This window comes from Vicugna pacos, chromosome 23 (genome assembly GCF_048564905.1).
Source record: "Vicugna pacos chromosome 23, VicPac4, whole genome shotgun sequence".
NCBI lineage: Eukaryota > Metazoa > Chordata > Mammalia > Artiodactyla > Camelidae > Vicugna > Vicugna pacos.
The window spans coordinates 4,680,697-4,696,007 of NC_133009.1; the positions used below are offsets into that span (position 1 = coordinate 4,680,697).

At 46.4% G+C, this 15,311-nt stretch overlaps 1 protein-coding gene across 7 annotated transcripts in view; it reads right to left on the reverse strand.

Moving 5' to 3' along the window:
* The window catches only part of SRGAP2 (SLIT-ROBO Rho GTPase activating protein 2), a 233,911-nt gene that overhangs the window by 55,866 nt on the left and 162,734 nt on the right, over positions 1–15,311 (reverse strand). For 5 of the 7 annotated variants that reach the window (XM_072948342.1, XM_006215468.4, XM_072948338.1 and 2 more), the window contains exons 6-10: positions 13,402–13,617; positions 12,691–12,819; positions 7,143–7,367; positions 3,185–3,286; positions 1,962–2,159 (exon numbers count right to left, since the gene is read on the reverse strand). In XM_072948342.1, the coding sequence (XP_072804443.1) occupies positions 1,962–2,159; positions 3,185–3,286; positions 7,143–7,367; positions 12,691–12,819; positions 13,402–13,617 (870 nt within the window). The remainder of the gene's footprint in view (positions 1–1,961; positions 2,160–3,184; positions 3,287–7,142; positions 7,368–12,690; positions 12,820–13,401; positions 13,618–15,311) is intronic. The other 2 variants (XM_072948340.1, XM_072948339.1) reach the window with 1 other exon arrangement.

Here is a 15,311-nt window from a genome sequence, read left to right on the forward strand (position 1 = left end):
GGAATGCCTGTCTCCTCTCGATTCACTGCCTGATCAGTACAAAAGTCACTTGTGTGTGATGTGGCCCTAACTCAACTCATCCTGGTTGCCATTCATGCGTGAGCACGTGTGTGCACTTGAAGTTCTTTACATTTATTTTCTTAATTACAAAAATCAACCTATTGTAATTGTTTAGAAATACAGGCAATAGAAAAGAAAGTTTTCCCTTCATATGCCTAATCCCAACAGTCCCCTCTTCATTTTATATTCTCAGCTTTCCCAACTCATAGCACAGTGTCTGGCACACAGAAGAGCCTTAATAAATGATCAATGAATAATTTAATAATGACCAATGTATAAATTAATAATGGTGATACATTTGCAGCATTTTTGAGCACTAACTGCAAAACAATGTGCTATATATATTTCACAAAAATGAGTGAATGAGCCAAAATGTCATTTCATTCTTTCTCTTTGTAGATTTTAGTATTTTATTCATAAATTCATTTTTTAAATGTTATAATTAAATGACTTAGAAAAATATTAATCATTTGTTAAATGAAAGCAGCAGATTATAAAACAACAGGCACAGCATTATCTCGCTTTTTGTAATAAAATTATAAACACATGCTCGCATACGTGTGTACGCAGAGGAAAAAAGACTAGAAGGGAATATTCTAACACTATTATCTCTAGGTATTGGGACTATGGATGATTTTTATTTTCTTCTTTTTTGCTTCACATTTCATGTAATAAGCACGTTTTACTTTGTATAACAAAAAAAAGTTGGAGGAGGGTATAGCTCAGTGGTAGAGCACATGCTTAGCATGCACAAGGTCCTGGGTTCAATCCCCAGTACCTCCTCTAAAAATGAAGACATAAACCTAATTACCTCTCTCCACCCCCACCCCCCAAAATAAAAAAACAAGATAATTTTTTAAAGTTCTTTTAAAAGAATAATATTGCTAAATCACTCACTTTCAACAGTCCTCTCCAGGATTCAAAAAAAAAAAAAATCTGAAGAATTCCGAGCTTAACTAAGTGAAAAAAGATTTCTTCTTTAAAAGAGATAGCAAATCACTAGTGTTCTTAACAGAGAAGGGGCAGTGTTCAAAGAAGAATTAAGCAAATGGTTCCGGTTAGAGGAAAAATTCAATTTACTACATGCAAACTATGTTTCTTGACTCAAACACAAGTTAATTCCTCTCATTCAGAATCAGTATGCATATTCACTGACTATATTTCATCTCACATCTGCAAACTTAATTTCTCCTTTCTCAGTTGTCAGAAGATTAGGAAATAAATTTTAGTTCAGGCAATAAATCCTACTTGGCAAATTCAAAACAACTTAATTATTAAAAAGTAGCACCAAAGATAAGCCAGCAACCTTTCATAGGAGTGTTAACACTGCTTAAAAAAAAAAAACTGGGTCCATTTGTCTAAAAGAAGACTGGGGAGATGCATGAACAACAAAATACAATGTTTAGGAATTCTCTGCAAATCAACAATGCTGCACATTACCTCTTCCTTTGAATTTTAGCAATAATTATAAAAAATAATTTCCTATTGCCATAAATTATAAAATAATGTGATCATATCACCTAGAAAAGACTATAGACTTTAAAAACAAGATATGTGTTAGCCAAGATATTTCAATTTAATTCCCAGTAACTCCTAGTGCTGAGAAAGAAAGTTTCAAACAAGAGCCTACCAGGCTGGTTAAAAAAGTTTTAAAACAGAAAATATTCCTGGCAGTGTACTTGGGGGCATCCTTTCTCTGGGGGGTCCCTGTTAGACATACAACTTGTAGATATTTGTGCCTTTTAAGTGTAGGGACAATCTCCGAATATGCCCAGATCTAAATCAAGATAGTCAAAGACTGCCCTGCAGACACTTGACAAAGACCCTGGGATCCAAACTGCCCTTGTGTGCTACAGCGCCTAAAAATGACCTTGAAAGGCCACCAGGCTGAGCCCCCTCACCGTGAAATAGAACTGCTCTGTCTCTTGCTGGTTGGCTCTCCTCTTGGCGATGCTGGGTTTGCTCATGAAGGTTTCTGAGACGGTGGACTTGACGGACTCCATAGAGTTGCTGTACTGGAAGCAGTCAGACACGTCAAAATCCTCGACGGTCACAATGTCCTGGATGGTCTGCAGAGTGGCCTCCATTGTCTTCTTTACCTGCCATGATAAGTAGGAGTCGACATAATGAATGAGGGGTAGGCTGCAACACAGCAGGTGATAGAGAAGCTTCGAGAAGTGGGATCAAAGTGCGCTGAGGAAGGAGGGAGGGTGCAGCTTTGTTTCCCAGGGAACGGTGCTCAGGGATCGATGAACATCACATGGACTCTGCGGTAGAGTCCTACTCTCTACGGGGAGGACCTGAAACCCACCACCCACTTCATGCTACGTGCTTAACTTTTAAAGCCTATTTAATGTTTACTTTTAAAATTTAATATTAGTTCTTGGCTACACTGGAAATGCTAGGGGAGAGAGAATAAAACAAATCCAAACCAACCCCACCGTAGAAAGAGCTAGTTCAAAATGTATGATGGGCCTGGGACCGCAACACCCCAGGCTCTGTTTCATGACCTTCAACAAATCAATGAACTTGTCTCCCCATTTGCAAACTATGTGGCCCATCTCCAGGCTTTCGTGATCTTACTGCGAAAAGTTAAGACTTACTAAGACGCCAGGTAAGAAGTCACGTGAGCTCAAAAGAAAGAAGCTGATAATCAATCATACTGCCTTTTTGAACTGGTTGTTGAAAGCAAATTCTCTGGGCCCAGAAGAAAGTCACCCTTTTCTAAGAGGATGGAGATGTTTGAAGTGTTAAAGTCAAAGGCCTCTGTTTATTTGAAAATGCTGGAAAAAGCCAGGCATGAGGGGGTGGTTTCAGAGACACAATATTGTTCATACAGCTGCCAAGTGCCATTTTGATTAAATGTGTAAAGGGGGAGAAAAAAGCATTTTGCAAAAGCTCAAAATAGAGCCCAACCTTTGGCAATGCAAGAGCAACTTCCTGGAGTTCAAGGGCAGGATGTAGCAGAAGGGGAAAATCCAAGCCTACATTTGGCGAGGAAATGTTTGCGGACGCCCGGACATTCTCTGCATGCTCCTTCCACCTGCTCCCCGAAGGGCAGCAGCAAGAGGCTCGACAGGGAAACTCAGAGGGCAGCTCTGAGTCTCCCGAACGGGAAACTCACCTCTTCATTCTCTATCTTCAGGGTGGATAAGCGAGACTGCAGTTGCTGGCATCTCTGTACCAGCTCACTCTGGACGGGCTGCTGGGCGCAGAGCTGGGAAGCCTGCCCAAAGAAAGCAACACCAGGTCAGGAAGAGGACACAGTTCTTTTGTCAGTTCCAGAGTCCCATTACTGTGACTAAAACTACTCATAGTCAAGCTGTAAAGCTCACAATTTCCATGTTAAAACCAAATCCAAAGCCAAAGTGTGTAGACCTCTTCCAGGATCAAATAGCACAAGAAAGGAATAAGGAGTGAGACCTGTCTGGAAAGACTGGGTCTCTCTTTGGAGCCCATCTGCAGCCTGGTGCTTGGCGGGCAGCAGGTCTATAAAGGGCTCGTGGCTCCAAGGAAGTCAGAGTTAGGGCAGAGAGTGCCTTAGGGAGCCCTGACTTCAGATACACAATGCTTTGGCACAGTGAGGATTTCCTGCCAGAGGTCCAAGTGGCTACCTCTCTGGCCCCTCCTTCATTCCCTGCCGTACACCAGAGTGAAAGCAGGAGAGAAGTGGGTCAGGAGGCTAACTTGCCGCTGTTGGCAGCCAGCATGTGTTTATAAATCTGAGCCATGCATGAGAGCTCTGACTCAATGAAAGAACACGTGAAGCCAGGAACAGGTCCACAGGCTGCGCTACAGGGCCCCAGAGGGCAACCAGTCTTGTGGAATTTGGCATTTTCAAAAAGCTATCATTTGACTCCAGGACTTCTCCAGATCTGTGTAGGAGAGAAGTCTGCCTTTCTCCCAAGAATCACTGTCAATAAGCATCCCCCTGTGGGAAGGGATGGCTGAGCCACCGTCTCCTGATGGGGCCATGGCTATGGCATAGGCATGAGGTCACCCCCAGTTCCCAGGATGACAGATGAGGAGCAGAAGGCTGGCAGATTGGGAGGCAGGACCACGTGGAGGTAGCTCCTGTCACCTTGCCACCTTGTGTCCTTTAGCCTCCCATCTGCGGAGAGACCTCTGGATAGAACCGGCCTCCATCTTCCCCAGCAACGAGTGGGCACATTCACAGGCCCACAGACCATTCTCTTGCTTGAAAAGACAAAAACCTCTCTTCAAATGGAGGGAGCTGGGACTTGACCTTTTCCTCCATTGGCTTTTAAGCTCTCAACCGACTTGACCTCCTCCCCCAGCTGAGAGGCTGGCCTGAGCCAGCTCTCAGATCTGAAGAGAGCTGACTTCATTCTGGCTCTTGGATCAGCAGACACAATGGAGAGAGCTCGGTGGCCAGGATGGGTTAGAGCCAAGAGTGAAACTCTCTGGCTGCCTGATGTCACCGGTCAGGCATCCAGAGCCCCACGAGCCTCTGGGGGGCACCAAGAGTAGAGCCAAGCACCTCCCCCTAGTGCATCTGAGAGTGCTTGGCATCAATTTATGTGCTGAGGCCCCAGAACGCCAATCAGTGTGGGCCTTGGCCAATTTCAGGGCTTCCGGTCAAAATGCCACCCGAACTTTGGCCCAAGTTCAAGGACTTCCAGGCAGCTCCCTCTTGTTGCCTCCACAGCCTACAGACAGCCCTCACTGATGGGGAGAGAAGGCTGCAGGGACCAAGAAAGACTCAGCCTCTCATCTCTTTTTATTTTCCACTCACATGAAGGCTAGGCTGAAATGCAAAACCTCTGCAAGAACAAGGACTGGCCCTGGCCCTTGCCTGGCTCAGCCGCTGATCAGCTGTACTGCACAGAGGGAGGGCCCAGGTAGAAGAGGGGACTATTGATTTTTAAAGGAACTTTGACCCAACCAGGAGGGATCATGGAAGGAAAACCACTTCCATGCTTGTTCCTTTAAGAAGCAACAGGGCTGCTGATGCATGCTTTGGCAGTGGTCCTCACCGGGGTGCAAGGTAATGCATTCCAGCTGTGCTCTGGAGTATGGAAATGAGGTTCTGACAGGGCTAGGAGGAGGCCTGAACGCCCTTCATTTGGAATCCCGCTTTATGGAGACAAGCTGCTTAGCTTAGAAGGCAACTCAGTCAACACCAGAAAATGCATCGCTCCACTCAGCTAGCCCCGCAGTTCCACTGCTTCCTGGGAAGGAATCTTAGTGGCAGCTGGAAAAGGGGCTAGGAAGACGAGTTTGACCAGAAGCCAGGGCAGGTGAGGAATGGGGCTTCCTGGGGCTTGGCGACACTCCTCCCTGCTCTTCTAATGGCACATGCTGCCATCTCACTTCCCCATCTGTTCAGACACTGACATTTCCTGAGCCACAGCAATGGGAACAAACTGTAAATGTTTTGGTTTGCCCCAGGAAGGAGAGGAAAGAAATCAGCTCCACATTTTTGTCTTTGGGATAGAAATGTCTCACTCTCCATTAGGGCCTACTGATGACAGCAGATCTGCTGGTTACACTGCAACAGTTGTCGCTCTGGAGCAGGGTTTTCTAAAAAGCATCTGGACGCTAATCTTAATGGAAGAACCATTCCCTTGTTGAGAGGACATTGTTGTTGTTCTGTCACCCAGCATTCACTCCTCCTTCTTTTGGTAACTTTGACCTGACTGTCCCCTGGGGGAACCTTTCGTTCCACAAATCAGGCCATGTGCTTTGGATGGGGCTCTCCCCAACTCAGGGATGCAGTGTGTGACCTTGGCATTGGCTCAGGGATAAGCACATCAACCAATCAGAACCAAGGAGACACAGTGAGACTTTCGTGAGGGCTTCTAGGAGGAAAGCAGATACTCTTTCTGCTGAACTTCAGTCTACAAGGAATTAGGTCTGGAAATACAGTCACCTTGCCCCCGTGGGATGAAAGCTTATTTGAGCAGGGGGTGGCTAGAGCTCAGCGGTACAGTGCATGCTTAGCATGCACGAGGTCCTGGGTTCAAATCCCCAGTATCTCTATTAAGAAACAAACAAAAAAACCAAAAAAACACACACATACAAATTTTAAAATGCCTATCTGAAAAAAAAATTTAAAGAAAAAAAAGAAAGTCTATCCGAGAACAGAGCCAACATATAGGATATGGAGCAGAGAGAGAAAAGTCAGTCTTGATAAAATTCCCATTCCTAAATCCAGCCATACCTGGAGATCTACCCTGAGCTCTGCTATTACGTAAGCCAATACAATGTCCTTTTAATTTAACCCATAGGTCAAATGGTGGCTCCTACCCCAGGAATAAGATTTTCTTTGATCTGTGTGCACAACCACCAGAAGAGGAACCAGAGTAATGAAAACCAAAGAGCTTCTTGCTCCTCTTCCTTCAGTTTATTTAGGCCTTTCTTGTTTTAGTCATCAGAGGAGAAAAGTCCCAGGAGGGGGGACAGGGTCCCCATGTTCATGCACCCCTGCCCGGACAGCCAGCCTCAGGTCTTCTCAGGGATGACATCTTAGCTCCTATCCTTTCTGTAGATACACACCCTTTTTTGTTCAATACCCAAGCAAAATTACACCTTTTATCATTATCTTCTAAACCTAAGAGAATAAGTCTCCTTCGGAACTCTGCCAAAGGACAAAAGAGAACACCATCACCTTGCTTAGCCCTCTCTCGCCATCAAAAGCCTTTAGGATCTGGCCCCATCTCAGCTCTCACTTCGCCCAGCCTCACCACTTGGAGGCCTCCACCCAACTCTTTCCCTTTCACCTTACTAAACTGTTAGTTTCTAGAACACACTGGCTGTTTTTCACCTCCTTTGATCCTGCTGGTCCCTTTGGGTGCCTCTCCCTATGCATATTTCTGGCTTTCAACTCAGCCGACTGTAAGCTCCCTGAGGGCTCTAATCCCCAATGTCTACGGTGGAGTCTAGTGGTCAGCAGGCACCCAGGGGCTGTTTGCTGAACAGGTGGAATGGGCTTCAACCGCCTGACAGCAAGCCAGCCCCAGGCCTCGCCCTCCCCAGAATAACATGGCCTTAGTGCAGCCAATCTAGACAAGAGTGAGCTCAAGGCCCTTGGGGAGGAGGGGCTGGGAAGAGGGCCTCACCATGTCCCCCATGTGGGGCTGGAACTCAAACTTCATAGGCGGACAGAAGACATTGTTGTACATCTCCATGAGGCGCTGCTTGTCACTCGTGGCGTCCAGGTTTTCTACGGCATTCTCAATGGCATCCAGACCCTCATGCTTTGACTGCTCCAGATTCAACTCAGCCGAGAGGAAGGTGCGAAGTGCCCGGTTCAGGCTGGCATGGTAGCCTAAATCACAACACTGCTGTGGAACGGAGAAGGCACGTGAGCAAACCGAGGAGAGCCACAGGGCTTGGGGAGAGGGAGGGTGGTCCCCAGGGCAGATCTGACGGCGCCAATGAGACTAGCTGTGCAGCCGAAGGAGGCTGACCTTCTGACCTCCAAGATCTGGGTGATATTTCTCAGTTCTTGACTCCTAGTTCAAGGTGGAGGACTCCTTAGAGGACTGTGAGGTGGTGAGAAGGAAAAGGACTCACTGGGACAAAATGAAATTATTTAATCATGTTATTCAGTAAGTATGAAAGAGTTGAGAGTTAAAGGGAGTCTTTTTCTATTTTCAGGTTCCTCTGGGGATACCATTATAACAAAATTCAACAATAAAAATATAGCCTGCCACTCCTCCAGGGTTACTGTGGTTTAGTCACCGCATACCAACCACGCGAGGCCATTTCGGGGTTCAGGGTCCAGAAATCAGAAGTATTACAAGCGCAGTGAATTTACACAAACTCAGAACTCTAGGTGAGGGAAGAAGGGAATGGGGGGCTGACTCTGTCCATCATCAACGTCCCACCAGCAAATTTCAACACTCTAGACAGGCCTTAGCTACAGACTAGGATTTCTGCACCAAAACTCTCACCCGACAGAAACGGCATTTATAAGATCCAACATTTCTAAACATAAATCTTACTGGAAAAATTCAGTCCATTTAAAGGATTCTGATTTTCTAAAGCAGAGTGGAAAAAAAAAAAAAAGGTCCGAAAGAGGCAACAGCAGAAAAAAAAGCACCGGACGGGAAGCCAGGCAACTTTGGAAAAGCCACTGCCCCTCCCTGACCCCATTTCCTTGATTGTAAAACGAACAGACTTGGCCAGTTCGTGGCCAGAGCTCGAAGGTTTTGTGCCACGGCTCAGGCTGCCCTTGAGACCGGGGTTCCAGGGCACCCCAACCTGCAGGACTTGAAGCCTCCTATCCTTGCCTCAACCAAACCAGCTCTGCTCTTTTTTTCTATTTAATATATTGGGATTCTATATAAAGCCTGGTTTGAAGAAAGAATTCTTCTGCTAGAGAAGAGGTCTGAGAATACTTGGAACTAAATATAATCCCTGAGGCCCTCTTCAGCAGTGGCATTCTGTAACTCTGTGACAATACTCCCCCATCCCTCTCCCAAACACCCAGAGATCCAAATTCCTTGGTCATCCATTATCTTTTCTATTGCTTGAGCAGCTTTGAGATCCAGAACTTGAGAAGAAACATCAGAGAAGAATCCATGGATAGAGTAAGGCCATCTGCCTGACTGTCATTTCATTCCATATGCAAACATCAAATTAGCTCTCCCCCCAGCCTTTCCCCATCTGCATGATCACATTGGGAGCAGCCGCCATTGGGGAGGAAAAAGCACGTGATGTGTCTCCTCCTCCCAGCATCTAACAAGAAGCTCCGGGACACAGCGCCTGTGGGGCTGGGCTCCGGACTCAGTGCCAACGGCTCTGGCAGGTGCCCGGCTGCAGCGGAAGAACAGCAGTTACAGCTTAACTAGAGGCAAAGGATGGAAAGACATTAAATTCAGTTGAGAGGGAAGAGCAAATGAAAGCTAGACAAAAGCCGCTGATTGGAGGCTGCACGTGCAGGGGCTCCTCCTCCTTCAGGAGGTACTGCTGGTCTTGCCAAGTTGCCCTTGAACCTGGCAACCTTCCTAACTAGCTCTATGTAGACCTTGATGATGAACTGCATGCCTGTAAGTCTAATGAACAGAAGTAATGCTGCCTGCAGAGCTGAGTAAGTGGAGGGATGGGGTGGGTGGTGGGGAGATTTTCAGCGCAGAAGAGAATTAGCGGGAGGCAGGCTTCATAACCTTTACACATTTTTGGTAACTCCCCTTTCCTTACCATTTTCACCACCTCTGCCCTAATTCATACCCATCATCTTATAGTGCTGTCTGCTTCACTGTCCTAAAATATGGCTTTTTATGCCTACTCCCCTGCTGAAGAACTCATGATAGCTCTCATTTTTTTGTTAAAGTAACTTCCACCTTCCTCAGTTGAGAAATTTCAAAATGCTTCTCTTTACTAAGCGTGCTTACTATATGCCAGTGTGCTAAGTGCTTTACGTACATGTTACATTTTAATCTACATAGTATCTGCAGTGAGATTGGTATTATTTTATTATTTGATTTATTTGGGGGGAAGTAATTAAGCTATTTGTTTATTTATTGATGGTGGTACCTGGGATTGAACCCAGGACCTCATGCATGCTAAGCAAGCACTTACCACTGAGCTATATGTCCCACCCCACCCCAGAGGCTGGTATTGTTTTAATTTTCTTGGCTAGAAAGCTGAGGCTCAGTGAAATTAAGCAAGGTCAACAGTCAGAACAAAGAGTAATCTGTCTTCAGTCTGACCATCTAACATCATCTCCCTCTGTTTTCTTTCTTCTGCTGGAATCCAATGACATCCTCTTTGTTTAGGGTCACGCATTAGAAAACAGCAGTTCCCAAATCAGCTATATGACTGTGAGCAAGCAACTTACCCTCTCTGAGCCCCAGATTGGGATAACACCATCCTCATAGGTTGTTGTCAGCTGGATATATACTTACATACACCTGGCACCGTGCAGACACTTAACAAACACCAATTGTCAATATCCCCTAGTTCTCGGACTTTCAGCTCCCAGCCTCCTCTCTGCCTGAAATGTTTCTCACTCCTCTCACCTGCTGGAATTGGACCCAGTCTTCAAGATCCAGGGAAAATCACCAGCCTTTGGGAAGCCAGCCAGGCCCACGACCCTGGCATATATTGACCTTGGCCTCCACTCAGGATGACATTCATTTGCAGCCCTCATGTGACATAGTACACACTCCCTCATTCCGTGACTCGCCACGTCAAATCACTCCAACCAGAAGGCAAGCTTCACACAGGGGGTGTGGCCAGCGTCTTATCCCTTCTTTGCATTCCCTCACCATTAGACCTTGCTCATAGCAGGCATTTAATAAACATCAGTGGATTGATTGATGCCAGATTCTAGCGTCTCAGGAAATAATCCACTTAGGTTGAATACTGATCCAAGTCAAGTGGGCAGATGTGGCGACTGAAGCCTTTTGTTTTGCTCACTCTGGATGGCCTGTGGAAGACACGGAGCTTTTTCAGCCCAGTCCACTGTCTCTATTATACAATTGCTCTATAGCTCCTCTGTGCCAGTGCGTGGGGGTCTGACTCACAACGTGCCCTCTGACTCCTCTATGTCTCCAGCCAACCAGGGAGATTTGGAATAGGTTTTCCAGAGCCTTGGCTACCCGCATACCTGAAAGGCTAACAGCCAGAAACGGAGGTTTCAGCAAAGAAGCAATTCTCGCAAGGTTAGGTAAACAAGATTTGAATATTTCATCCTGGTTCCCAGTAGAATCTCAGTGAGTAGAGGCAGCGCATTATTCTGCTCACAATGGAGACAAAGTATGTTTTTCCACGGCTTCCGATGAGTTCTGTGGCCATGCTGGCCTCCCCTGGCCATTTCTGGGTTATATAAATGTTTGATGAAAACTCTCTCAGGGGAAATAAAATTTTTATAAGAATTTAATGATAGCCCATCCAGGTGTGTGATGAGTTGAGTTGACAGCTCATTAACCCTTTACCAGCTGATATCCTCACCCCGAGACTCTAGAGGAGGCCTAGAAAAGAAATATGGATATTTCTCAACACCCACTTCAAGTCCATACAGAAGGGGGAAAGAATTGCCCTTAAAATTTCCCATGGAGAAAGCTGAGCTCCCGCATGTCTGACTTGGGTGCACATGGTGTCACAGTCTTTACCCATGTACACAGCACCCACACCATTCCAGCTATGCGTGAGGACAATGCCCTGTTCTTCATTCGTCCAGGAGGGTGGGGAGAGCCATATTCCAAAGAGCCAATGGTTCTTAGACTGTATCTAAAGTCCCTTCAGAATATCCTCTTGGCCTGAAGTCAAGGTTTTCCTGGTGTGTGTCAGATGACTCACATGGATTCCTTCAGCCTGAGTTTAAATCTTATACGATATTATATAAAAAGAAGTCAAGGGCTAGTCCTTGTGTCAATGGACTGGCATCGACAAACATCCCTTCTCTCACTTATCCTTAGTACACACTAAGCTTCAGCACCGCCAGGAAGGAGGCAGAATGGCGTATATAACACAGATGGCGAAGGACTGGAACAAGATTCATCCCAAGTCTTGGAGCAAGTTCTGGACGCTGCGGAGCTCAGAATGCCAAGGTCCCAGGCTCCCCACTCAACCCTGCTCTAGCTGTTGGTTCACTGCCAAAGCATCCTTTCGGCCATTTTTACAACAACAGATCAACCAGAAAAAGGAAGAAACTACCGACACATGAAGTAACATGAATGAAGCTCAAAAACGTCACGCCAGGCAAAAGAAGCCAGACACCATAAAGTATACACTACATCCAAATCCCATCTTTGTGAAATTCTACAACAGGCAAAACCAATTCATGGTGAAAGAAATCAGGAGAGTGGTTGCCTCGGGGTGGGGGACTGACTGGGAAGAGAAAGAGGAAATTTCCGAAGTGATGGAAATATTCTAAATCTTGACAAAGATGTAGGTTACAAGGATGGAGGATTCAGCACAATCCTTGCAATTTAACACTTAAATTCAGTCATTGTTTGTAAATTACATTTCAATTAAAACAGTACTGAAAGGCACAAAAAAGGGAAAAAAATCTTGGCTTATGTGATTTCAAAACACCTACTCACAAGGGGCTGTGGATTGTGATTGACTAGCAGTAGCCCCTCTTGTCCCCTGAGGTCAGAGTTTTGCTTAAAGGGGAGGGGAAGCTGCCCTGGGGGCAAAAGAAACAGAAAAGAACAAACCTGCAGCAGAGGTGTGGCGGAACGCACAGTTGGATTTTTTTTACCAAATGAGAGACAAATAGCAGAAATTGAGCATAAGAAAGAAGTGATTGTCTTCGTCATGCTGAGAACAAGTCCTCTCTCCCAACAGTGAGGAGCTGTTCCCCAGAGGAGAAAGGATCCTATCCAGGGCTCTGACTTCCCTTGAAGGACAATGTTCAGATTGGCATCAACAAGCAGAGAGAACAAAGTGGTACCCGAACAGGGATCAGGGCTCCACTTCCCCAGGGAGGCGATGACTCCCAGGGCTTTAAGAAGCTGAAATCTACTGAATCAAAGAGCCCTAGCTGAAGGGAGACAGAAATCTGCGTAGTACATGGCAAGCCCCCGAGAGGTCAAGGCCACCATCTTCATAACTGTTCTCAAAACGCTCCAAGATGCCTGAGCATCAGAACTAGGGGACCCTTGACCAGATCTTCAAAACCAGATCTTTGTGCCCCTGGCTTTAAGCACTTACATCAATAAGGTCGGACAGGTCATGGATGTAGTACTTGAAGACAGACGCATTGGTTGCCTCCAAAGCCAGTAAGTACTCATTCCGGGCTTTAATGGCCTTCAGCTTATTCTCCGTGTACTTGGCTTGGCGCTGAAAACAGAACACAAGTTCAGTTTTACTTTTCTTCTTTTAAGGGGAGATTGTTCTCTAAAAGATGAAAGTACAGTTCATTCGAGAACCACAACTGTGCTGCTACTCCCTCTGCGCGTCTGCCTTAAATTGGGTTCTAATTCTGTTTAATGAGATTCAAGGGCACAATGTAGATCAACCCAGGAAAGGTTAATGAGGCTCCCTACTTTAGATGCGTGTCCCACTTTGGTTCTACGTGCAAATTCCATTCTCCATCCTTGCACCACCGCCCTGAAGGAGACGTCACTCTATCTGCCTCTGAACACCTGACATCTGAAGCCAAACGCTATCCCCTGTCCCTGGCTTGGGAAAGGTGACTCCTATTTCCTGTTTATCTGCTACAGGTCAGAAACTTGGAGCCCACATGCCCAAGTTTTCCCAATACCTAAGATTTCTTCCGGGGCAGGTAGTAAGGCCACTAGGCACCTAAGGAACCCAGAGCTTCCTTGCTCTGCTCTCCACAGCGCCTACTGGGAAATTCCCAGCAGTTCTGACTTCCGGAGTGTTCCTCCCCAGCCCCGACAGTTGCCAGAGCGTCCTCACCTTTTCCTTCATCTTCTCAATCTTCTTCACTGAGCTCCTCCGGACATGCTTCTCCTCAATGCGGACGTTGGAAGTGGAGTCAGGGGAGCGTGGGGTCTGCCGGTCCTCCTGCTTCACGGATTTTCCAATTTGCTTCTCCTCCTGCTTCTCCGCCTCCTTTAGCTTGCTCTGAGCACTGATGCTGTCGGCATTGTACATGTGATATGTCTTCATGACCTGCAAGACACCCCCCGCCCCCACCCCCAGAGGTCAAGCCAATGGGGTCAGTTCTCTGCTTTACAGACTAACAGACTCAGCTGGACCTCTCCCCCATGAAGCCACACCCTCATACCCTTAAGGGCAAAATTTATACATGTTTGGTTCAGCAAACTTTCTATATGAAAGACCACTCCAAAGCACAGGAAAGCAGTATTTGAACTGAGCCAACATGCTGTATTATTAAAATGATTTCATGTCTTCTACGATGTACAATGTACTTCTATTTATTAACATTTGTAAGCACTTCTCTTTTACATTGACCAAGCGATTTCTACCACTTCAGTCATCTCACAATACCATGATAGGAAGCACCACCACCCAGATCCAAAGAACAAAGCCTTCCTGGGATGGCTGGGACCCTCAGGAGGGCGGCAGAGCACGAAGAGCAGCATATGCTTTTGAGACTTTCAGATATAAAATGGGGAAGAGGAACAGCTCCAAACCCTTTCTACTGGCCTCCCATCCGGGGGGTTCTGTCTGGTCTGCTTTATCCGGATCAAACACCCTCTCTCACAGCAGCTGCCTCGGGGTGGGGGACAAAGCACCATTCACTGAGCACGTAGTACACCCTGGCTTTGTGCCTAGTGCTACCCACGCATTGTCTCACTTCCTCCTGATGGCCATCCTGCGACCTAGACACCAACCCTATGAATACTGTATGTAACCTGTGGAAAAATTCAGGTAAGAGTCTGAGAAGGAATAAAATCCACATCAAGTGAAACTGGCGTTGCCACAGGAAGGAAGGAGAGGATACAATTTTCCATCAAAGCAACTGTCTGGGAGTCTAGTCCCTTTTCTTACCGAGGAGGCTAGGAAGCCTGGAACTTGCATTTGTTTCCTCCCAAACAGACTGCTTCTGCCTGCTGGAGGGCTTGGTTCCACACAGGAGCCTCTGCTCTAACTGGAAGTTAGAAATGCCCGATCAACAAGCCACTCAGGCCGAAGGTCGAGAGTGCTGGCGTTCTGATGCCACAGGGGAGAATTAGAGAGTGCAGGAGCTGGGTTGTATGTCCGTGGGGGGAAGGGGGACTGAACAGAGGAGAGCAAGGGCGTGATACGAACAATAATCTCTACCACTGAGAACATGCTGGGTGTCAAGGACCTGATGTACGTCACCTCTTTTAGTCATCACGACAAGTCTATGAAAGACATGTTATTATTCCCACTTTTAAAGATGAGGAAACTGAGGCTCAAAGAGGTGAACTATCAAGCCCAAGGTCACACAGCTAGTAAATGAATCAGAATCAGGATTCAAACCCAGGTTTGTCAGACGACAAAGTCCATGTGCTTGGCCACTAAACACCGATGTCTCTTCTCTGCATAGGACCAGGGCTGGATTAGTTGGGAGGAAAGGCTAAATTTAGTCACTAGAGGCTTAAAAAGAGAATCCGGTTTCATTTATGGACTTGAGTGAGAGCAGCAGTCTCAACTGGGGGCTAATTTGGCCCCCAGAGACCAATGCTGGAGACATTTTTATTGTCACAACAATGATCTGGCCTCAAATGTCCATGGTGCCAGGGTTGAGGAATCCTGGGTTAGAGGGATTTTGTGGGTACACTCATCCCTGAGTGGGAAGTGGAGGAAGGAGCAGAGAATAGTGGGACATTGACAAGATCAAAGGACTTTAGAGTTTCAATGATGTCTCATTTTAG